Below are 25,936 nucleotides of genomic sequence, written 5' to 3'. Positions count from 1 at the left end.
AAACTGTATTTATGTTATTAATAAAAGTAACAAACTTTCTGGTTTTTCTGTAACTTGAAACGAATGATGCCAATTTCCAAGGGGTGTCGACGGACCTGTTCGATCCCCTCTCATCCCGATGCCCATGGCTACAACCCAGGTTCGAACAACCCCTGCCTGGCTATGTGTGTCTTTTGCGTCTCTTCATCAGTTTCATCATATCAGTCATTCTCATCGTTGCAATTTGCCAAAAGAAGCAGAAAAGCGACGCTAAATAACAAAAATCAAATCAAACTCCTGGATTGTAATGTTTCCTTTGAAAGGCAATGGGGTCGTTACAACTCAAAAGAGCCCGTGACTGTACCGGCAGTGTTTGAAAAAATACTTTTTAAAGTAACTTTGTTGCAGATACTTCACCAGGAAAGTAACTAAGTTATAGTTACTCATTTGAGAAAGTAACTCAATTACAGTTAGCTTTTTTTATTCTGGATAAGCTATAATTCGTATAATATGTTGCATGCATGTATTGCAAGCGGGCTGCATTTCCCTCCGATAACCATAAAAAATCAACATTAATTTTTAATAACATTTTTATTAACCTCATATATTTTAAAATTCAAAGCAAACCCCTATACTTTAAAGTGAAAATTTAATTAACATTAATTTTTATTTATTACTAATTCCCAACCCGTAATGAATCAGTAAGCTATGACATGTTCAGGATGATTGTCAAAGATTAGTAGGGTATATACCCAAGGAGTTCTCCAATAAATACACTCGGGGCACTTGCAGTAACGATTGTGGCGATAAGTTGAAGTTTTTGTTTTAAGCCCACTTTATGCTAGGAACAGCTACAGTAATTAGAATTTGGCTTTTAGTTTAAAGTGGGATCCATACTGTGCAATGCGCCTCCACATCAAATCAAAGACCCCTTGATTACAAGGCGGGGACCGTTCCACTACGAATGTTGTCTTCAGCCTATTGACGTTTTTATTTAAATTCCTTATCATCACATTGTGGAAAGACTGAATGAAAATGGTGGTGGACAATTCGCCCACTGTTTCTTTTGCCGTTGGGTGTACTATATATTTCGAGACTAGAGCTGAGAAGGAGACGAGAGCAATTCAGATGTTTATCAAACGAGACGAGACCGAGATGCTACCGAGTCTTGTCTCGTCTCGATACCATTCGTAATCGCTTCGTGCACTACTTATCGAAGACACTTGGAGATAAACTGAAGGACTGCAGGAAGCAGCCATGCTTGTTGCAGTCCTTCAAGTGCGTTTCGAGAGCGTTCACATACGAGCGTGGTAGGGCCTTGCCTAAACTATGCGGAAGAATCATAACATTCTATCTGTAATCAAGGGGACCGGGTTCGATTTCCGGTGAGGGCACAATGTAATGGTTAGGATGTCACTTTGGCCAACGAGTCTTGGCGCCTAGACCCACGGCTAGTATAATCCTCTATGGGGTTGCGTGTCCTGTGTATGTCCTTATTTGTGTCGAGTGCCCCTTTACAGTCTCAGCTTTTAACTAGAGTATGGGGATTTTATACTTGGCGACAGCGTAGTTTTTAGTTCTTGTTAAGCAATCTATGACTTTATAAATTTTAAATATTGAGTGAGGAAGTTCTTAACAGGCATATTTATTTTCTTGTTTGGGCCCTGTCTTGAGGTTTGTTTTGTTTGTCCCCGTATTGTATGACGGGCAAAAATAACCTATGTGCTGATGTGCCCATAAGAACCAATCAATCAATCGGATGACACTTTAAACTGGAGGAGTTGGTTAGCACACCGGACTTGTAGTAAAATCACAGGTCTGCCGTAGGTTCGATCCCTACCACCGGGGGAAGAAAAATTGTTCACCTGAAGATCAGAGAAGAGATGCTCTCTCGAGACGTAGTGTTAGAATGACATTAAGTATAGTTTAAAACAGTAGACAATGGATAATGTCCAATTAACATTGCGTGATAATGTAGAATCGCATTGTCACTAACATTCAGAGAATGATTAAATCCTTACCGAAGCGACACAAATGGTGAATTTCTACAGGTTTCACTCCTCTGATCGCAGATAGCGCACGGCAGCACGTTGTTCTTCGGTGGTGTAATCTCGGAATGAAACGTCCAAGTTTCTGTCCTCGTGGATTCCTCTGAGGGAGATTTCACACTGTGACAAGCGACATATCGCCAGCAGAATGCTCTTTTGTCGTATCTCTACTTTGAGTTGGTGTTCAGTACATGTTAATGCGTCACGTCCCGAAGGGACGAATCTGGTTGTCAGGTCGCGTGAAATCAAACTTTATTCAGCTCCCCTGCAAAGTTGGTGCAGATGGACATACGACAAAATAGTATTCATCTGGTAATATGTCAGTTGGGAATTAACCAATCAACAGTAACGTTTCATACCGTAGTGGCATGATATGCTGCGCAAGCCTACATTTGATTGGTGAAATCTTCAAGTGACACGTGTCGCGTCGGTGGAAAATCTGCACGGTGTACCAATCGAACATTTAAAAGATAACAAACATGTGGCATTGCATCAGATTTTCTACATTCAGGTCACCCTTAATTAAAATATTACTTTTTGATTCATCTTTGTATATCAGCTCATGCGCTTCTGGTTGCACGAATCCGACCCCCTCTTCATATCTAAGATACTTTTGGAATCCCTGAAACATACATGAACCTACACATCAGCACCACCAACAGCCATATTCCAAACCAGAGGCAAAAAGATAAAAAACAAAATCAAGCAAAAAAATAAACATTACATCAAATTATGAGAATGACATATTTTATTTGGCATATTTTTCTGTAATTGACATTATATTACATATTTTACATATTAACACGTTGTTTATAGAATCATTGTAAATCGATAACTTCGCCGATCTTCTTTCTGGTTTATGATATTCAACAAAATTATGTTCATGCAGGTTAGAATGGCAGAAATTCCATTCCAGGTTATACTGGTCGAAACTTTGTACTGTGACCTCAACTTACAAAAATATAATATTGATTCAGTGGTAACATACGAACGACAATACCTAATCCTTAATATTTGCATCAAAACACCAAGCATGATTAAGTTTCTTGCCATGGTCCAACAAATCTAAGAATGCAACACCAAAGTAAAGGTAACAATTAGCCCAAATTTGTCTTGTCATTACATTCTACAACAGAGAATTACGGGCGAGGATACAAAATGAGAGAAGAAGTATTGATTTTACATATTTAAGAAATACTTCACCGACTTTTGTCTCATTACAAAATGCTCAAATGAGCAAAACAAATTTCATTCACGTCTTTTTCCATTACAGAGTTGATATTTACTCGCAAGATAACAGCGTGTTCAGGAATTCCAAAAAGAGAAAGATGAGGTAGGAAGGAAATTGGGATTAGGTTTGCTTTTATTTTAGTCGATGTGTGTTTGTGTGTGTATTACATTTTTTCATCTTTTTTACACATTCAATATGCTTTTCTTTTCTAGGGAAGTTGAGTCATGTCACTGCGGGATAAAATACAAATTAAATACCACAGAAATGCTTATCAAATCAAGTCTGCACAGATCGAGATATTCCAGTCTTACTTCTCAGTTACCGCTTCAGGAAAACTCTCTAAATGAAAGATCGTTGTTTATTAATATAGAAAATCAAATCCTCGATGTTTCTCTCTTAATTATTATTATTAGTAGCATTCTACAATTTACTCCACATTTTTTCGGGAAGGTGAGTAATGTCGCAATGTAGGAAGCAACATATCATAAAACTATAACAAGAAATAACAGTGGACGTGATTAAGAGCTTTTTCGCAGCATTTTGGCATGTACACTTATTTACTATTTATGCTGCTGTAATGAACGGTGCATGAAATCGGCGATATTTGAATGTTCCATTTCGTCTTGCATGTGTGCAATATTTACATTCACGTTCATAAAAGTCACATTGGCAATGAAGCAAGTAAATTAACTTTAACTAAAGTTACAGAACTAAGACAAGTGCCGTAACTAAAACGTTGGTGGCGCACCCAGGTGCTTGTCACGATTTTGTCCTCCCCTCCCCCCATGCCGATAACCCAGCTGTAGTTTTTTTCTGCGCTACGAGGGCGGTATCGCAATGATACGTGCAATACAAAACGGTGATGTTAAGAAAGCAGACTATCTGTTATATTTCCATAACGATTTTAAGTAGCTATTCTCAGTTAAAGTGGATGGGGAAGCCCCTATGGCTTGGGCGGCCCCGATGCGACGCACCTCCTGCACTGACGGTTTTTAGGGCACTCACTAGGAGAAATTCTGATATTTTTAAATAAGTCAGCAGGAGTAAGCATAGTTACCAATAAACTGCATCGCATCTTTCCTTGCACTTTCAATTCTCAAAACTCATTTACTACATGCAGAATCAAAATCCTTGTATTAATGAGAATAACTTCACACTTATACTTAACATTAAAATCAAAGCACAATGGAAAATGAGCTATTCTGAGTTTTTCGTCTTGTCTGTCGACTAAGCATTCTCAACACGAAGTTTGCTGGAATTGGGGAAGATCATTACATAGATTTATCTAAGAGGAATCCACCTAATAGAAAGAACTTGCAATCTGGTACACAAATTTGTGTCATTGTGCGGAGTCGTGTTGTGTTTGTAAGAGAACAGGCAATCGACATGACCTAGTAAGTGATGTCTTATTCCAAGTAATTTCTATGAAGCTCTATCTCATATTCTGTTCAATGAATGAAATTAATAGAAAATTACAGCTCATTATCTTTATAATGTCTACTTACATGGAAGTAGAGCTCAATTATTTTTGTAGTAAGAAGGTCTGGACGTTAAAGTTCAAGAGAGGGATAGAAAAGCGGTAAATGGAAGAAGGCAAGTATTTCCTTCTTCGGGCGGAGGGACTGAAGATAAACCATTCAGTTGCAAATTTTGCATAATTCTGTTAATTCATACTTGAATGAAGAAACTATCCACACATTACCTAATCTGAAAGAAAATGTGGCTACTAGTTTTTGACTAATCACTCCATCGAGTGGCGTGCCCAGAAGAGGGTTTGTGGATTATCTAATCAAGAGAAAATACAATTAATTAAATCCATTGAAACAAGCTGAACACACGGTGTTTAAGAAAGTATCAACTTACTAATTTTCTGGACATACTACTGACTACGACGGCGAATTCTAAGTTACATGACATATTCTTTCCGAAATGTCCAAGTTTGTCCTTAGATATTTGTTAGTGATAGCATTATCTTCTTTGGTCTTCATCATTTATCAGGCGCTGTTTGTTCTTCACCATTTACAAGGACTTGCTAGTGTGGACATAAACGCTGGTCTGTTCAAATCCTACGAAAACGTTGTCGACAATCCGACCACACGAAACCAAGAGTCAATTTGGGAAGAAAGCATTGCGGTGCTCAATCTGAAGCTGAATCGTGAAAGAATCGCCGTGGTTCGATACTTCAGTCCTATCTTCTTTGGTTGTGCACATAAAAAAGGTGCTCTTCAAGGCAGTCGCAGAACTCATGTAGCCAGTTGTGCAAGTGTAATATCTGATGAGTGGCTGTATCACATCTGTACACGCAACATGCACGTACGTGGTTGATGAGTATTTACCCGCACACAATAGCATGCGCCGGAAAGCGTGTAAGAATTTTCTGTGATAAAAGGAACGTAACAGACGAAGCGGTGCATGACCGTGACTAGTGGAGCTTAGTAATAAACGAAGTTCTCAACGAAGCAGGAACAAGCACTGGGAATTTCGAACACATCCACTATAGGTCTGTGATGCGGATTGTATGGATCAACGCACAGCAGCTTAACGAACGTGTAACGCTGTACGCAGTACGATTTGTAGCACGGAGGTAGGTACTCACATTTTTTCCCAGCAAACCTGTAAAATAAAACCCGTTGTTAAAGCTGTGTAATAAGAATTATGATACATAATGGTATATTGTTTTGCTGGACTATTGGGATCAGGTAATTATATATTACACGGGACAAATACAAACAACAAACAGTAATGTAGTAGTGATTGAAGTTGAATGGGAGTATTCTTTTCCATTTTCTCTTCTGTAATGTAACAATGATTAACAGTGATAAATGAACGAACGACTGTGAGAGAATGGTTGATTCATGTTGAGTTGGATATGGATGGGCATAAGGGGTGTGTCAAGTAATGACCTTAGAATGGGGAAGCCAATATACCCTCTCTGTTGCCCTCAATAGACAAGGAAACTTGGTGATTAAATACAAGCCCCGTCTAGTTCGCTCCACTTTTTGACTCTCTGCGCCCGTGCGTCTAGTTGGTTATACGGTGGAACATCGACTCGTTTACTTCGTTGATTTGGTGTCAAGTAGTGTAGTATTTGGTGTCTGCACTGTTTGCACTACGTTATAGACCGATGTAATGTGTGGTGTATGGTCACGTGGTGCGTGTTAACTAATCAAACAAATGTTTAAAGCAGCAGACAGGCATTTGTTGAATCTTCTGAACTTGAACGCCGCTTTTCGTCCACTTGGTTGAACGTCATTTCCTCGCACCAGCCTGGCATCGGGTTCCACCTGCACTACATCTAGTGTGAAAAAGTGCAGCGAACTAGACGGGGCTACAGAAATACATGAATTGATGCCCAAAATGTGCAATGTAGACTGTATTATTATCCCTCTAAAATATTATTGGATCCCCCTTTTCTATCATCTTCTTACTGGTGACGTTATTAGGTGTATATTGTTGTTTATGGATTTGGTTTATTTTACTTCGCTTTTCTGCCACTTTTGGCTAATCGCGAAGATGAGGATGTGTAACTATATGATGAAATCGGTGAAGGGACATTCACAAAGAACACCCATGCCCTAGGCCAGGGGACCCCTTGCGTCGTAGCGCGCTGTGCTAACCACTCTGCTACGGAGGTTGACATTACTTAAGACTTGGCATTACTAGGTGTGTGGACTATGTTGCATTCTCTTAGATATTTCAGGGTGTGTACCAATATGATATTTTCTGACAATGTCTCGTGTATGAAACAGAGATAATACAGTTCGACAAAAATGCATGGAGCACCCTATGTAACCTGTGTAGAACGTAATGCTACCAGCAGTATAATCCTCAGGAATTTGGTGTGACATTGATACAACTGTAAAATGAGGGGGCACATTCTTTCCTAGGTAGTCAATGGCGAATATTTTCCCCTTTAAACGTGTCCGATCTTATTTTTCTAGGACATTGCAGGAAGTGAGAGATCATTGTCAAGTATCTTTGTGGTCATTCCACCGAATGCTACTGTAATGAGAGGAACATTCAAAGTAAACTGAAAGGGAATTTCAAGATGTTGCAATATATATTGCTCAATGCCTTGCCGGAGTCGAGTAATACCCCCATTACTTCAGATATCCTTTAAAACAATGTTAACAGACGAACAAGTTGACATCCTCCACTTACAAAATTTCATTTTACTATACTGTACTATACAAGGTGCCTGATTTAGGCTCGTCTCAGATAACCAATGCGTACTTATTGTATAAATGACACTGCACCTACTGAATACTCAATTTGTTGGAGCATAAGTCCATTTAGAATAACTAAAGCTAAATCCATGAAAACAATCCAGTCAAGGTCACGCCGCTCACCTACATTGTTGCCAACATTCACAATTTCAACCGACGAAATCAACCGCATACGTACTACAACGCGCGGTGCCGACTGTTGACTGAGCAACTTAGAAGAAGTGTGGCAACCCTGGAGGGCCAGGAGTGTGGAGGAGGCAAGGGGTAGCTCCGACCTTGACTGGACTGTTTTCGTGGAGAGAGCAATAGGAAAGTCGAGAACCGATTCATCGAGAGAGTAACTATCTCTCAGTGAGAGATAAATTTAGAGGAAAAATTACGATAAATTGAGCCTTTGTGAAAACTTTTATGGGGTGCTTGGTTTGGATAAATCACTGGAGGTGATTTTGATGTTTGTTTGTTTGATTGATTTTTTAATTCCACTTTATGCACAAAAAGGCTAATTGGTACTTGATCTACAGTTTAAAGAGGGGTTCGAATTACTATGTGGGTCTACTGCGTATGGAACCCGGGACCCCTTGCTAACAAGGCGACAACGATATCACTACGCCATCGGGGTCACATTTTTGACCTGAATAAGAGACCACGTTCTCAGTAAACTGACCAGAAGTTGCTTCAAATTTTGTGAGGTAATTCAGGTGGGTCGTATGTTTAAAACTGAGCACCAACTCATTGCTCAACTTTTTGGAGCATGCAATCACTCCCTTTCGTATATATGAATAATAAGGCTAAGAGCTTGCTCACACAAGAAGCACGTCGTTCTTCAGTGAGTGTCTGCTCGTGCGGTGAGCAACTTCTTAATAATTGAGCAGGGCCAAACGTAAACGCGCCAAAGGTCACCAGATCATAAACAAGTTCTTGTATCTATGAGAAATCGCTGGGTTGGAAACTATGCGGGGAGGACTTTATTCACGTATTCATCAGCAACCGCCCTTTGTGTGTTTATCTATATTGTCACTTAACTTGTTAACTAATGACTTATGAAGTAGCTATGTATATCTTCCATTTCATCACAACAACTTTTTAGAAATTAACATGACAAAACCAACGCTTTGAATTGACTAATGGGTTTGATTGATTGATTGAGTTGGTGTTTTAATTCCACTTTATGCATAGTAAGGCTAATCGAGACTGGACCTACCGTTTGGGATCTGAAACACTATGTGCCTCCACCGAGTATCGAACCCGAGACCCCTTGATTACAATGAGACGACGCTACCACTGTGCCATCGGGGAGGCCCATATTGACTAATGGATTGGTCTCTCCGATAACTGGCGAAGGTTTCTGGATTCGATTCCTGGTGAGAACATACATCTCCATAATTTGATAATTTTGCAGTATAGTATAAAGAGAGCTGTAAAACAAATATTGGAGGCGATTGTGGTGCATGCCGATTTATACAAACGCAATGTACCTTTCAGGTTGTAGACCACAATACTTTATGAACAGAGGTTAATTCATGCATGGGCTTCAGTTCTTATGTGCGCATGTGTGTTCGTTCCCATTAGTATCAAATGTGACTGATTCCTGATTCACCCCCTTCCCTCTCTGACTTACTACTAATTTTTTGCTGACTCTATTTAGCCCGTCTCCCATGGAGCTAGAATTTTCACTAGAAAGACCTTTTGCTTTTTGAGTTGGTGTTTTAAGTCCACTTTATGCACAGTATGGCTAATCGGGATTGGACCTACAGTTTAAAGTGGGATCCGAACCACTATGTGCCTCCACCGGATATCGAACCCGGGACCCCTTGATTGCAAGGCGACGACTCTACCATTGCGCCATCGGAGAGGCCCTATAGCAAGGCCTTCTGGTCGCTTTACTAAGCACCAAGTTGTTACCCGGCCATTAGTTTTGGTTTCACACGGTACTTATCACAGCGCTGGTTAATGAGTATGTAATTCGTTTCGTTATACAGCTATTATATAATACAATCCGTTCAGAATCTAAGGGAGCCGTATAGAAAACACTAAAAGGATCAAAGGAAATCAACTTTTTACATAGAATTTCATGGTGTGGTTCCAAGTTTTTAGGGTGGCGATTCAGGTGTTCAGTACTGAATCTAATGCTTGTTTTAGACCTTATGAACCGACAATAGCGAAGAACACTTCTTGTGGTAACGTTTGATGCAGATGAACATGATGTGAGATGGTATTTATTTCGCCGGTGACCAATATACCTACTCATTGATGTTAACGCAAGAATTATCACGAAATTGATATGTCAGCAAGTTTAAAAAATAAAATAACACTTACTTGCAAGTTTCTATGCGAACACTTTGAGGGTATTTGTCGGTGTTAACTACAGCAACCCACTCGCCTTTCCAGTTCTTAGCCCAACCAGGTCGGATGTAAGACACTTCAGACTCACACACGAAGTGTCCTTTGTGCCTGGAACGAAATTATGGAAAATTACATAAAATATTAAAATACATTTTTTAAATTATCGATTTCACTTCACTACCAAATTTACTACAAAGCTTCAACCTTACAGACCTTGTCTTTCGTCATCTTGGCTTAGTGGCTAGCGTGTTTATGGACTTTAAACCAGGGTTGTTAAAGGTGCAGGAACCCATAAATTCTAATGGGTTCTATTGGGTTCCGCTGTAGGACTGGAACCTTTTTTCTCGCACAATTTAAATTCGGTCCAGGTTGCGTGTTGTTTCATTGATACACGGTTCATATACCGTATTTTAATTGTTCCTGAAAATTGGTTCCTGAACCGTATTTAAATTGATGCGGGAGAAAAGGTTCCTGAACCGAATTTAAATTCTTCCGGAAAAAAAGGTTCCTGGACCGAATTTAAATTGATCCGGAAAAAAGATTCCTGGACCCAATTGAAATGCTTTAAATATGAAATGGTTCTACACTGTCTAGAACTCATTTACGTTTGCTGATTTTCTCTCCCAATCCGAGATTGAACTTATTTATAATTCCTGGACCAGGGTTGACCGATTATAAGTTGCCTTCTAAAAATGTCCGCGAGTACGTTTTACATTGGAGTGTTACACTGCGGTTGTAGAAACCACAGGAAATAAATCATAACGCTGTTGTTCTCTCGTGGGCCAGGTTCAAAAACTCCCTTGTCGAAGAGTTACTGTACATAATGCAATAGACTATATTAGTGTGGCATCACATGGAGTTCAAACAAACCCGTCACATGTTGCTCCGGCATGAGGTAACGTGAGGCTGCTGTGTTCCCAGCAGATATCACAACAGGGACGGGTAGTGTCGCTAGTACGTACGTACCAAGTGAAGGAACACGCGCGAGAAAATGGGGCTACATGGAGAGGGGTAACGTGACTGCAGCGTTTGCGTTTCGCTCATTTCTACCTTGTACCTTAGATTCTCGAGGCACTCAGCACCTGGATTAGTTTTTCATGCTCACAAGTGGATGATAATTGTTTATCGTCAGGTCCGTAATCGATTCAAGTTGCGTATTGTTTCATTTCAATACGAAACTTGGACCCTATTTAAACTGATTGGAAAAAAAAGGTTCCTGGACCGTATTGAAATTGAACCTGGAATAAAGGTTCCCGAACTGAATTTAAATTGGTTCGGAAACAGGTTCCCGGACCGTATTTAAATTCATCCGGAAAAAAAGTTCCTGGACCGTATTTAAATTCATTTAAATTGCGTATTTAAGTTATTTACGGTCCAGAATCCATTTACGCTTTCTGATTTTCTCTCCTGGACGGGAATTGAATTTATTTAAAATTCCTGGACCTTTAACAACCCTGCTTTAAACCCTCCCAGTCTTACTCCTTGCAGCTGTGCTCAATCATGTTAGGATAAGCATAATTTCTAGACGAATTATTGAAATGTCAGTCATACCAAATTTATTTCGTTAGTTTTGAAATATAATCGGGATTTTTATCCTTTTTATGCTTTCAGATCTTTCTCCTGGAAATTCATGTTCATTAACACCACGATTTTGAATTCCGAGATAATTGTAATTTCTTCCACGGAATATGTGCTCTGTCCCCTTTATTTTATGGGAATTGTAAGCACGTAGATTTCTTTCGCACCTGGGACATTGAATGCTTCTAGACTGCTAGCCTATGTTTAACTTTGGGAGGTACTACTTGGCCTTTGAGTGTTGAATCACCCAGCATAGCTGTGGCTCGGATAAGGCAGGAACATCACATCAACCTTGGCCATCCCGAATTCAGTGGCGTACTCAGAAACTTCGTGAGGGGGAAGGATCATGCTTCCTTTCCTCTAATAGTCAATGCTATAGGTATTTTTACAGGCTTTCATGTGCCTTTAAAAACATATTTGGCTGTAGATGTTATAAAAGTAGTTACTTTTGGGAAGGGGAGCATCCTATATCTTACACATGCATAATATATTTTTCTGGATTATCGAGGGGACGTGTTCCCCATGTTCCTTCCTCTAACGACAAGCTTGCTAGGGGTAGGCTTATAAATAGTTCCTCAGTAAAGTAAACAGTTCAAAATAAGCAAAAAGTAGAACATACTGCCCCAAAATGTGACTATGACTACATGTCAACTTTTAATGCACAGTCATTCAGAGTAATGTATATTACTAGGAAAATTCATTAAGAAATATGAAACTGACACTTTTCAGTTCAGCAGCAATTAATTACATGAATCATCACTACTTGCCAGGCTGTCTCAGGAGATAAATACGTTTCCCTGTGATTATCAGTTTCTACAACTGAAAGATGTATTTTCTTAATACAAATTATGTGATGCTCAGATTTTCTATTCAGAATTCATCCCGGACACCAGACATGAGACTAAATGTGTTACATGTCCGAGGAAAAAGAGGACGTCTGGTAACCGTAGGCAATGTGGTATGTAAAGCGGGGGTGAGTGGAAATTTCCCCTCTGTGGTTACTGCATCTTCCCTCCTGTGGTTGGTAATTTTGAATTTTGGTACTTGGGGGAAACTATATATATATATATAAAATGTGTGTGTGTAATATCATGATGATTCAGGGGTAGTAACTGGAACCCCTCTCTGAAAAGTTTTGAAATACCACACTATTTAAGGAAAAAATCATGTCATTTCTGGGTATGTCACTGCTGAATTTAGGACACGTGATTTCCATGTGTTATTTTACTTAACAGGCTCATCGTTAACAGTGCAGAAAGTTTTATGTTATCAACAGGTGGAAAAATATGTCTTATTTATATTGAAGATACGTGGGTTGGAATTAATAGTGGCAAAACTGTTGTATGTATGCCATGAAACGGAACAGGTGTTTCTCACTTATATCTCATGTTAGTTTGATACCTAACCTACCTCCCAGTAAATGGATTCTTCCTTCCAACACTAGGCGCATGCGCAGTGGCGAGAGGAATAGAGTATCGTTGGAGTTGGGGGTCTAATGTTGTGTAGTCAGACCCACTAATATGAAAGTTGTGGTGATTAATCTCGCCGTACCTCCAGGCAGGACAGACCGTCAATGCGCAGTTTTACTGTTCATTTTTGGAACATAACCTGCGACCTGCGTTGCGAAAGAAGGGGAGACACTTTGTGCTCAATCCTGCCATCATTTTGCAGGACAATACTCGTGCGCATGTATCGAAACCTGTGGCTGAATTGTGGCTCGATGCTCTACCAGCCCCTGTGATTTTGATTTGATCCCGAAGATGAAGCTTCCGAACTGTTCCAGAGATTCTTCAGGCAATACACCGCTCCATTCAAACCATCAACAGAACAGGCGCTGTTATAGAAATACTACGATTTCCACATCGCTGGCAACGGTTGTACACAATGCTGGTGACTACATCGAAGGACCGTAAAAGTTTATTTTGTATCATTTGAGAATAAATAGTAGTTGCCACTATTAAATTTCCAACCCACATATAACTTTACGAACTTTGGTGTATCTTTGTTTGAGCTTCACAGAGAATTTTTTGAATATTTGCGATCAGTCTCTGCGCCAGAAAAAAAAATGAGTGGGGAGGCAATGGGGGTCGTCACATAATATATTATATTATAATATACCCCTAACATAATATTAAAAATGCATGTTTTGCTGGGGAAGACGCGAAACGGTCGACCGGGGAGGAGGGCGTTCTTCCCTCACATATATATCCTCTTGCATCGCCACTGTTTGAGTAAGGAGATATAACAAAAGAAACAACAAAAGAAACAACGGAAAGGATGCTCTTTACATTCTATTACGCTTTACCTCGCGATAGTAAGAATTGATATTCGGTACCTATCGAAATTTTATATATATATATATATATATATATATATATATATATATATATATATATATATATATATATATATACGTATATATATATATTATTTTTCGAAATTTACCTTACTTGCTTGACTTTTGGCTTATAGAGAACAAATAATGCAGATTGTTTATGTCCTAACAATGAATAAGATATGCAATTGCTATTCTAACTTATAGGTATTCACTTATTGCTTAACATATTATACATCTTGTTACACTGTTATGTCCCTTTACATTTTTGAAAAAATAAATCTGTAATGATCTATTCATTAAGTTAAAACACTCCTAAACTTAGGCAATTATTCGGTCGAATGCTTCGAATGCTCCTTCAGTACCTCCTACAATGATTGGGGAGGTGATAATATTGCAATTTCTTTTACTAAGATAGTAGACTTACCTGTACCCGTGCGTGTAGTTATCATATGCAATATAATCTTGAGGTGGATAATGGTTCAGACCGTGATACATGTGATGAACGTCATCGTGGTAGTTGTTTACAATGTCGTGAACTTTGTCCCTGCAAAGATAGAAACATGTGTCACTATTACTGGTGGAGGGTCATGTTCAATATGCCTTAAACAACTTCTAAATGTCTACGATCTAATACAAACTGCCTAGTTAGGATCCAAGCTATGAACTTGGAAAACTGTGTATTTCACACAATGTATGAAATGATTTATGGAACGGAAATGCATAAGATTTGTTTGTACGTATCCATGAGCACCCAGAAGAGTTTATAAATCAACAGTTTTTTTTTTTGAGCTTGCACAGAAAATCGTGTGGCAGAGAAAGAGGTAGATAGATAGATAGATAGATAGAGAGAGAGAGAGAGAGAGAGAGAGAGAGAGAGAGAGAGAGAGAGAGAGAGAGAGAGAGAGCGAAATAGAGTAACTGAGAAGAAATATATTCTAATGCATAAAAAGGGCTGTCCCGACGAAAAAGTTTAGAATACTTTTAGAAAAGAAAATTATCTGCCTGATTGCTGTGTACCAATAAGACATGAAGTTTTTTTTGCCTTATTAGCTTCTGTTAATAATACACTTCACAACAACAATTTATCTGTCGTCAACAGAGAAAACCGATTGTAAAGGTAAGGATGAGAGCATAACCGTACGTGTAGAATCAAATTTCTTTGTTTGATTCGTATACACGCCCGTGGATGATCCAGGTTCATATTTATGGTGCTAAGAACATTGTTTTAATGCAATGTTTCAGAAGTACTAACTCAAATGAGAAGTATCGGTGCTTTCTTTAGTCCTTTATAAATAACTTCAGCGGTGTGCTCAGAAATTTCGTAAATGGCAAAGTACATTGCTTCTAGTAGTCAGTGTTAAATTTTAGTATATATTCACTTTTTTCTAAGGCTGGACAAGGGGATGAGTGTATCATTCATCAACCTCTTTGTAGACACACTTAGTGTTGCCCACGGGACGAGACGGGACAGGCTTTTAAAAATTCGAGACGAGACGAGATTGACCATGTGTCCCGAGACAAACGAATATTTTCGAGACGAGACAGAGACGAGACAGCATTTCCACGAGACGAGACAGGCCAAAGTCTCGTCTCGTGGGCAACACTAGACACACTACGGGGTGACATCTTGGACAATATGTGAAAGGCTTTCAAAACTTTTATTGTGGCAATGTATATGGATATTTTCTTACCATAGAAGTCAAGTCATAGTTCTTAGACGGTCTGAAAGTTTTGTCCTTTAATTTCTGGAACGGGTTGAAGAATGCCACTACTTTCCAGTTTTGTCACTTGGTTGCAATTGATTCTCGAGTACAGAGTATGGTTTGAATAATTGGGTTCAGATATTCGTCAAATTCATGCCTTTATCACTCGTTGCACTTACACATCTCAGATAGAGGCGTGCTGGCATCCATTTTGAGATATGTCCACACATGCATCCCAATGGCATTCACAGTTCATGATGAAACAGAATGAGGTCACTCAATGCATTGCATGGCCATCGTGTTCCGCCAACCTCCTAATGTCTTCCAAATGTTTTCCTTCTGTCCCCATAGTGTTTTCGTTCCCTGTTCTTTCATCCGGAACCAGAAACAGCAACTCGCGTCGTAACTGTAAGCGCCACATCGCAATGAAACGTCACCACTTGTCTCCTGCTTCTTTGTAATACAGCAACACATTTGACCTGAATTATAATGAACAACATATAGCGTGGTTGCATCGTTCGACTTTTTTGACGCTGCTCGGTGGGATTCCTGAGACACTCTCCGCAAGAATAGAAAGCGACAAAAGACTGTTGCAGCAAAGTTGACATATGAACTCCTAGATTTCTAGTATTGTTGTTGTTGTTACAAGCGAAAACATCGCGTGCTCCTTATTTTGTGGTTGCAAGACCACGTTCGCAGTAAACGACAAACCACGAAACATTAGATTGTACTATATTTAATTGTAATGAGTTGATAGAGTTGTTTTAAGGCTCCGCTGAACCTTTGGCCGACCAAGCCTTTTTAGAAAATTCCTCTCCTTTCAAAAAACCGCTGAAAAAATACATCTGCTTAGACTACCTTTGTGTGGTTTGCTTTTGCTGTCGTCCAGATATTCACATTAGTTTTGTGGCTACATAATCCTATTTCCCTTCACAAATATCTAGATAACAGCAAAAGCAAGCCACATGAAAATTCACTTGAATCCTCTAGAAGGAATTCTAAGATGTAAGTTTTAATAAGTTGGAATATTACAGCAGTTTTACTATAGGAGAGGAATTTTCGAAAAAAGGCGATGTTGGCCCAGTCCAAAGGCCCACCGAAGCCCAAATTGTCCAAATCATTGTATGGCCTCCCCGATGGCGTATTGGTAACGCTTTCGCCTTGCAATCAAGATGTTCGATTCCCAGTGAAGATTTATTGCACAGTTGTTCGGATCCCACTTTAAACTGTAGGTCCAGTCCTGATTAGCCTACAGGGTCTCCCCGATGGAGCAGTGGTAGCGTCGTCGCCTTGTAATCAAGGGGTCCCGGGTTCGATGCCCGGTGGAGGCACACAGTGGTTCGTATCCCACTTTAAACTGTAGGTCCAGTCCCTATTAGCCTTACTGTGCATAAGACACCAAATTAATCAATCACATCTATTTACTCTTATCCAGGAAAATAGCGAAGTGACTGAATTACTTGCAGTTCAATATTTTTCATGAACTGGCTACAGTATAGGATGGATTGGATATTTTTTCCTTCAATTTCGGAAATGCAAAGTAAAATGAAACAGTTTAATCAATCGATCAATCCTTCAATTTTGAACCAAAATACTTAAATCTACGTGTTGAAGATGTGGAACACTAACGACTTGTCACACAATGCCAGGGTCCAGCGAGAACCTATCGAAATTGAAACCAATAAAAATATTTACCATTTTTGCAAATTATATTTCACCTTCATTGTGTACTATATTTCATACGTTCCGTCGTTACGTTTGATTTTGAACGCACTTCATATTTCCATACTCACATGCAACGTTATTATTTTCAGACGGAGCAGCTTAGCAATAATGTTTGACATACTCGTAATGCAAGATAACTTCACCACTTTATGCAATTTGCAAAAACTACTGGCAGCTTTAAAACTGACTGGAGAGAAAATCAATAGAATATTATTAATGACAGACTGATACTCACACCGGGTACTCTTTGTCGAACAAGCAATAGTTGACATCGTGAGCACATCCAGGCTTTGGGCCTCCATGCTTGTGATGATGGTTGTCGAAGTTCTGAAAGCTTGGAGGCTTGTTCAAAATCCTTCCATAATTACCAGGATAATCTAAATAAGAAATCAAAGTTCACATTGTCTACCATTTCTTGGACGTTGCAAAATTATTAAATATTTAAAATAACATTGTTATCCTTGACATTGCTTTCAACAATCCTGAATAGCTATACCGTTTATTATAGTAAAATTTCCCTCAGCAGTGTTTTATACATATGTCAGATGATAAATTGGCTTGATAACAATAATTTATAAACTAAATATTAGAAGGAAAATTTATGTTTAGAACATTACGTGTCAATTTTTATCAGGAAATATATTTTTCTAATATCTCAATAATCTTATTAGAAATGGTTGGTACCACAGGAAATAAATCGAATACATAAATATACATAATGAGTTAAATACTACAACAAAGCTACACCACTATGGAAATATTTAATAATCAGTTTATTACTATTGAAGTTATCATGTAAATGTTGTTAGATAGTTTCGTGCACGTTTTATGTAGGCTACACTTTATTTCATAGGTTTGAAAATATGGAGCTTAAGCTATTAATCTGAATTATTTTATTTTCTATCAGAGTGCCCGACGTCTCTCGTATATTTTTCTCCACTCCCTTACACCTGTTTTCAACTTGAAGAGAGTATTAAAGCGGGTCTTCCCCGGTCTCCCCCTTCTTCAGAACGCCCGTGCAATCGCTATTGCCAAAGAAGACTCACCGTACGGATCTTTCCCGAAATCGTCCTTTTGGGAATGTTTGGAATATAGGATCACAATTCCAGGACTACCTCGCGCTTCTGGCTCCAGTTCGCTGGCGCTTGTGTCTGGATCCTGATTCGCCAACAGCTTTTCGGTGTCCCTTTTAGCTGTGGAAGAGTCCTCCGTGATGACTTGCCACGCACAGGCCATCAACAACCCAATAGCCAACCTGTCTCCTACCTGTAAAAAGAAAGCATCACTTGTATCAGAGCAGGGATGCCATTATCATTATTGTAGTAGTAGTAGTAGTAGTATCAAAGACGTTATTATTCTCGTATATCACGTAAAAAGGGGGTAGAAGTCGGTGCTAAAACATTTGTGTAGGCACAAACAATTTGAATTTTACTTTCAAAACGTTCAATTTCACATTAATAATGGAAAACAATCAAACAAACTGTATTTTTGAAAGACAGAAAATGCATTCCGAATATTTTTTTTACACATACTCGTAACATGTATAACTTGCACGTACGACATGCAACATATGCAACATGGAGCGACGTAATATAAGAAAATACATGCGTAATATGCTAACACTAATTGTGTACGTAGTCAAAGCTTATTTAATACATATATGTAGAACATATACCTAGGTATTATTTAAATACATTACATAATCAATTCATCCACCTCATAATAAACCAACAGCAAAAATTATATAAATTGTCTCTCAAATGTGACGCTCCTTTCCCTCAAAACAATTATTCATGCATTTAAGACAGTCAATTAAGAGAAGTCTTGTTTCTCTCTCTGTAATTTACAATGCATTACAGAAAACAACTATGTATTGCGAACGACGCGAGCAAGAACATTTTTAGATCCAATTTTTTGCAAACTGAAAACAATGTTGATTTAATATGGCGCAAATAATTTCACGGGAAGTCATGACATTCTCTCTTCAACACCTTTTTGCTATTAGATGGGTCGGCTCCCAGGCTCTAGCTCTGGACTTGATAAAAATAAGAAGAGCAGGTATTGCGAGCAAAGCGAGCAAGAACATTTTACGAAATGTATTTTTATTTGCATAAAATTTGAAATCCAAAGGGGCGATTGCCCCTCTGTGCCTCCTGCAGGTGCCCTTGGCCGTCAATGTTTGTCCAGCCTTGCGCCCCCTATTATCGATTTCCGTCCAAGGTTGGGGGGGGATTCCCCATGCCCCCCTGTGGTTGCGCCACTGCCCTCACCGACACCACTTAGACTTTGTTTTTATGAACAAGGCCTCCAATGTCATAATGGTAAATCTGTTGCCGGGTAATCAACGGGCCCTAGTAAAAACATATTACACGGTGGTTTGAATCTCACTTTAAATGTGGGTTCACTCCCAATTAGGCTATCTGAGCATAAAGTGGACTAAAACAAACTTTTTGATTCATGTACAGTAAGGAGAATTTTTTTTGCTCATATGGAATCATTATAACACCTGCTGATACAATATGATTATAATACAATGTATATACCCTTCCTTGAAAGATGACGTTGCACACCATAACATTATTTTATATTTTACCGTCATTTGTATTGTCTACCAGTAAATCGTGGAACTTTCAGTATGAATCCGTAACAATTTCTTTTGATTGCACATGCGTGTATCCATGAAAATATGAACTAATTGCATCACATTTCGCTATTTCTGACTGAAACCAGCCAGACTCGCATTTTCTTGACAAGACTGACATACATGTGTTGATAAGCCGCCTCCCGTGTAGCCCCCTAGATTTTTGTAGTACGGTACACGCATTTCGACCGAAAACTTAAAAATTAGAAGTTTACATTTTTCATTTATATCTTGCATTGTATTGCGGCAAGTACAATGTTCAAGTACATTTTCTAGTTCGGTTAGATCGCAACCTGGGTACTTTATTACGATGTGTTCTAAAATCAAGAGGGTCAGCTGCAGATCATCAGCTATAGGTCTTTTCTACTCTTACGGCGAGCGCTCTATATGCTGGCAAGGGAAGTATAGGGAGCGGATAATACGCTCAGACCAACCAGACAACAGCGGTGGCGCTGAGAGATACGAAGTCGAGGGGAGGAACTACTCGTTCTACAAGCTGCTGCGTTTCTTATCGCGCTGGATTGGCCGCTCCCCACTTCCCTTACCAGCATATAGAGCGCCCGACGTAAGACTGGAAAAGAGCTATAACAGTGCCCACTGATCATTTGATACTAAGTAATTGGCCAATCATGAGTCACCAAACTTTCTACGAAATATGTTGGTGTCTCGTATGTGGACGTATTCAGTGGCTGTGAGATTGTTCTTTGATTGTTGGCATATACAGTTATGTACGTACAATTATTATCATCTATAAATCGTATCACTATATTTCGGAATAGGTATAACAGGCGTGATAAATGATTTTTATAAGTAGGACGATGTTCAAAACCTAAAGAAGCGTTATGTTTCTTTTCTGTTTGTTAGTTTCTCATTCGAGTACAGACAATTACATGAGTGTTAGCGACGGAGAAATACGATGTTAAAGAATCAAAGAGTACATAAACTACCTAATTCTTAATAAATATGAAATAATGGAAATATTAAAAATTTGGCTCCGATCCCCGATAGTCTATCGATAAAATCGGTCCCGGGTTCAATACCCGGTGGAGGTAACATTTCATTAAGTGCTCCGGATTCCACTAGAAGCTGTAGCTCTTGTCCCGATTAGCCACTGTGCATATAATGGACCTGAATACAAATCGAATCAACTAATCATTGTAATACGGTGGGCAATTTTATTGCTCGCAGTCCTAGTTCTATATATTAATTAATTATCATTTGTGATGCTAGAAAATAATTTCTGCTGTACCATCATAGTGGCCAATTACGATTTCATAGAGGAGAATCAATCTTTGAAGCACTATTCATCCAATTCTGATCAGCCTTTATGCTCATAAAAATAGGCGTATCTTATTGTAGTTTCTTGCTGTGATGAATTTTCTCATTTCAGCAAAAAATATTCACACTCTTCTCATAGAAATAGTGTTACATGTAGCATTTATACTTATATCCAGAGATTTGAGAGTGAGTGTACAGTCATGGAAAAAATACTTCCCCCATACAGCCTTAATACCAATAGTGTTATGGGGGAGTATTTATTTTCACGACTGTACGTAGTGGTCAAATTTGATTCCGTGTAGCTAAAACTATTGATCCAATTTTGATAAGTTTTCATGCATGATATATTCTGAAATAAAATTATGATCTTAAGCAGTTATTTTCACTAATCAAAATACCCAATGCAAGAGTTGCAACTATATTCATTGCTTTTATGTCAACGTATTTGTCTCCTATTGGAGCTGAATTTGTATCATTAACACACTTTCTATTCAAGGGTGGTATTGTTTCCTTCATACCTACTTTAAGTTAGTGCCACTTTTCTGAAGCACGAAAGCTACAATCATTCCCTGCGGCCTACTGTTGTGATGTTGACAGTTATGGCACTGACACATTATGAGGCAGAAAGGAATTCAAAGCAGCTGCCTGCAATGGTTGAAATATTCAAAATTGCCTTTTACGAACTTTATAAGCTTTGTGTTATTGAAATATGCATACCTCCATCAACGCCTGCAAATCAAGTTTTACCTATTAATCGAATTAGCAACGAGAGGTTGAGTGCTCTATCTATTCTGTCTTTTGAAGAGCTTGCAATATCTTTGGATTTAAACAAGGTTGTAGCTGCTCATAAAAACAGACGTATCTTATCGTAGTTTCTTACTGTGGTTCATATTCTCATTTTAGCAAAAAAAAAAAAAAAAGTATTCACATTCTTTACATGGAAATAATGTTACGTGTAGTATTTGTACGTATATCCAGCGAGGTGATATGAGTGTAGTTTTTATGGTGTATTTTGTACTGTTCATATGAATAGTAAGTCTGTGATGATATTCCACTCAATAATGGGTTAGGAAAAGAAAACAATATAATTATTGTATTTTATTTGACATAAGAGATTCATGTCTAAAAGTACTTTTGTATTTGATGGAACAAAATGCAACATCTCGGTAATTTATCTTTGCGTCTGACTGTAAAATACATGACGTGAAATTATACCGTAGTAATGTATTAAATATATAGCTTTTAGCCGGCATTGGTTAGCCCCCCGAGAATTTGACTGCGAAATCTGTAGCCCCCCCCCCCCCATTATTTCAGGCTGGTGCCGTCACTGATTTTGATCATGTTCCGCCGAACAGGCGAAGAACGAGAGGTCGGGGGTGGTGTACAGAGACAGATTACGGAACTCTTTGCAGAGAGAGATTTACTCTGGCCACTTCTTGTTTCTACACAAGCCGAGCAGGCTAAAAAAGATCCAGTGTTCAGAAACAAATACTACAACCAACGCTGAGAGTATATGAGGCCGTCGTTGGAGGCCGAGCGCGTTAAATGATCGACTTTAAATGTTACCGCCGAAGGTCCCCTGTTCGAGCCTCGGATTGCGCATGGGAACCACATCACTCGTTACTCACCAGGTGGATGTGTTTGTCAAGTCTGATACATGTCAGTACACACAAGCCAAGCACTAAATGAAAGTTGTAGGATCAAGTGGATGTTTTTAACAAACTTCCACAGAAGAAATCAATCAACATGTAGGCATTATCACAGTGGCATTTCCAAATAAAAATCAAAAGCATCCAAGTCAAAGGGATATCCACCTGCTCAATTGAAGACTCAAATCAAGAAAAACTTTCCTCAGTAGTCAAGAATCAACGAAGAGACCGGAGAATGATCCAGAGTTACAATGTAGAAGTCCCGCACCGTGGCCGCACGGTTTGAAGCCCCTATCACACGGAACTGGATTTCTAGTAGGAATGCCATAGTTGGCGCTGAACTAACTTTCTAGGTAGCAATCATGGCCGCCTGACTGACTGCTGGACTGGTTTGGAGGAATAGGACATGTTCTAATTCCTACTTGCTTTCCTCGACTGGATTCTGTGGAACAGCCAATCAGAGCAAAGTTTCAAGCCATGTGAAGATAATCTGTGAGTGTGCAAAGGAGCGCTTTTGTGTGTGGTTTCCGAGTGTTACTCCAGCAATGTATAACGTATACAGCATGAAAGGCGCGTTGAGTTACACCATTTATGCTGAGTGCACGGTGTTTACATTTGAAACAAGTAAAATATTCTTCCATACGTTTACAGTAAACGTTGTAAAGTATGTATTTAAGTAGCGCCATTGTTTTGTACGAAACGTTATTCCTCTCGGTTGAATAGTTATCGGCTTTTAAAAATGTGAAGTGATACATTGTTTACATCTCACGCGGCCGCCATTACAACTTCCCTCGTATGGGAACAAAAGTCTATCGACAAGTACGCTGATAAGTATCGTGTGAGGCGAAAGCTATCAAATTGGTAACCAGTCCAGCGCCAACTAGGGCATACCTACTAATAATCCAGTTCCGTGTGATGTGAGCTTAAGGCGCAAGCTTTGGGGGGAAGCGTAACAACTTTTCTCCTGAGATTTCGGCCTGTTTTTGGGACTGGTGGCCACCTACCATCGTGAGGAAATTGGAGAGCTACGAGTGGGTAGCATAACCTGGTCACGGAAATCTACAACAAGGACTAGGGGTTCGTCGTGCTGACCACACGTCACCGCGTAACTGGTTAGATGATCTCCTATCTCGGCAAGCGGGAGTGAAGCCGGCAGTCGGTAGTTAGGCTCTGGGTCTCACGGGCTGTTGCGCCACAGGTTATTGTTTTTATTATTACAATGCAAGAGGAGTGGCTTGCATTATCCGGTGTTACCGCAGGTAACAGCAAAATGTGAAGAATTAAAAAGTTGTTTCAATAAAATAACAACATTGTTAAATACGTTAATCAATAGCTTTGCCGTCGATTAGATATTGCAGAAGACATTTTTTCTGCAGCCGACAGAAGCGAAGAGGGAGGCCGTTTCCGCTACCCTGAAGAGGTAACAAGAGGAGAGGGCGCCAATGCAAGGGTAAAGCGGGTAAAGACTTTGGGGCAAAGTGTGCTACGGGGTTATTCATATGCCTATTCAGGGACCCAGTTTACCGGTCAGGCTTGCCGGTACAAGTCAGTGTTGTCACATTGGATTGGCAGAAAAGAGCTAAATCCCGCCTAACATGGGGGTACTATTTCTCTGAAGCAACTAGAGTAAGACTGCAAAGCCAAGGCTGGCTTGAACTACAACTGAGACCGGTCGGATAATAGACGAAAATATAGTTCCTTGGTGCGATTCGTGATTTGGACAAACCTTGCTCCAAAATACTAAGTTGGCAACAGTAGTACGTACTACAGCTGGAGTTCCCTTCCACAATTTGACTGTCGCTGGAGGAGCGGAATTCTGTTGTCTGCTCACTGACTGGACAAACGTCAAACTGACCCGAGATATGTGTGGTTCTTCTTGCTCTTTCCGCCTAATTTGAAAAGAAACAAATGAAGAATTGTGGTAACTGTCTCATGAGTGGTAATTCTTGCTAGGAGTGTTTGTGGCTAAATCACTGAGCGGATTGAAAGAAAGGAACGAAATGAACATAAATCTAGGTCGAAAAAGGTTTTTTTTTGGGGGGGGGGTTTAGATGATAACGTCTACCAGAATAATTATTATACTGATGGCTCTAACCGTACATATTAACACTATTATATTATTACTAATTATATTAAGTATACGTATGTGCATATTTATATTATTTATTTTTAAGATGCATATAGCTCACATATCCCCGTTTAAGGAAACTTTTCTTCTCGTGGGAACGAAGCAGATTCTTATATCCCAGATCTGACCTAAATTCCACATCTTACTTCCAAAAGGGTCATCTCCCACCTTTCCAGAACAATAGTAGTGGCTATTTCGGTCCAAATTTTCACCATCACCTACCGAGCTTATAGGCGACAGCCGCATGCTGTTTTCAGCCAAAATAGATTTTCACTTCTCACGAAGATAACGTTCATCAGGTTGGGTATGTCGGTAGCCGCCAGTTTCTTAAACCTTGGCCTGCAAGACCAAGTTCAAATGAAAAGGGCTACTCAGGGCTTGCCCCCTGCATGTGGATATTTTAGGGAAGAAAGGGAGCCCGCGATAGGAGAGGAGAACAGTTTTCGTGAACAAGATAGGACAGAACAGTTTTGGACAAGTGTTCGTAGAGATCAGTTCGTGGAGTAACGCACGGACACATGTACTTCGTTGCTAGAGTTCGTCACAAAATACAGTTCGTCCGGTGCCGGTGTGCCTAAGGTGCTCGCAGTGCATCAATTCGTTGCAAGAGTTTGTCCCGGACAGTTTGTAACAGTGTTGGACAAGACTTCGTCCAGAACAGTTCGTCGCAGTGCATTAGTTCGGTGCAGCAGTTCGCTAAGTGATACCCGAGATGCCCGGAGGGACAGTGCCAGTTTGTCGTCGTGCGAGACAGGGCTAGTGGGCACGAGTAAAGGCCGAATCAAACGGAACTGGATATCCAGTTAGTTGGCGCTGAACTGGCTACCTGCCCGGATTTGATGGCTGCCTGGCTGGCTGCTTGACTGGTTTGGAGAAATAGGACATGCTCTAATTGCTACTGGCTTTCCTCGACTGGTTTCTGTGGAACAGCCAATCAGAGCAAAGTTTGGTCACGTGAAGATAATCTGTGAGTTTGCAAAGGGGAGTTTTTTGTCTGTGGTTTCCGAGTGTTCGCAGTTTTTGTTAGTTTCTCGATAAAAAAAAGAAAAGAGATGACGTGCAGTGCATT

The 25,936-nt window shown here is 39.6% G+C and overlaps 1 protein-coding gene across 1 annotated transcript in view; it reads right to left on the bottom strand.

The window, feature by feature from the left end:
- Window positions 1-2,766: 2,766 nt before the first annotated feature.
- The window catches only part of LOC145984560 (uncharacterized), a 49,156-nt gene continuing 25,986 nt past the window's right edge, over window positions 2,767-25,936 (bottom strand). Inside the window, exons 2-6 of the mRNA XM_083118211.1 lie at window positions 18,218-18,437; window positions 17,407-17,548; window positions 14,168-14,287; window positions 9,801-9,935; window positions 2,767-5,871 (exon numbers count right to left, since the gene is read on the bottom strand). Of these exons, the coding sequence (XP_082974337.1) occupies window positions 5,691-5,871; window positions 9,801-9,935; window positions 14,168-14,287; window positions 17,407-17,548; window positions 18,218-18,437 (798 nt within the window). The 3' untranslated portion in view covers window positions 2,767-5,690. The remainder of the gene's footprint in view (window positions 5,872-9,800; window positions 9,936-14,167; window positions 14,288-17,406; window positions 17,549-18,217; window positions 18,438-25,936) is intronic.

Source organism: Lepisma saccharinum, chromosome 2, assembly GCF_977018435.1.
Source record: "Lepisma saccharinum chromosome 2, izLepSacc3.1, whole genome shotgun sequence".
In the NCBI taxonomy this organism is placed as follows: domain Eukaryota; kingdom Metazoa; phylum Arthropoda; class Insecta; order Zygentoma; family Lepismatidae; genus Lepisma; species Lepisma saccharinum.
This window is presented reverse-complemented; position numbering and strand designations above follow the sequence as displayed.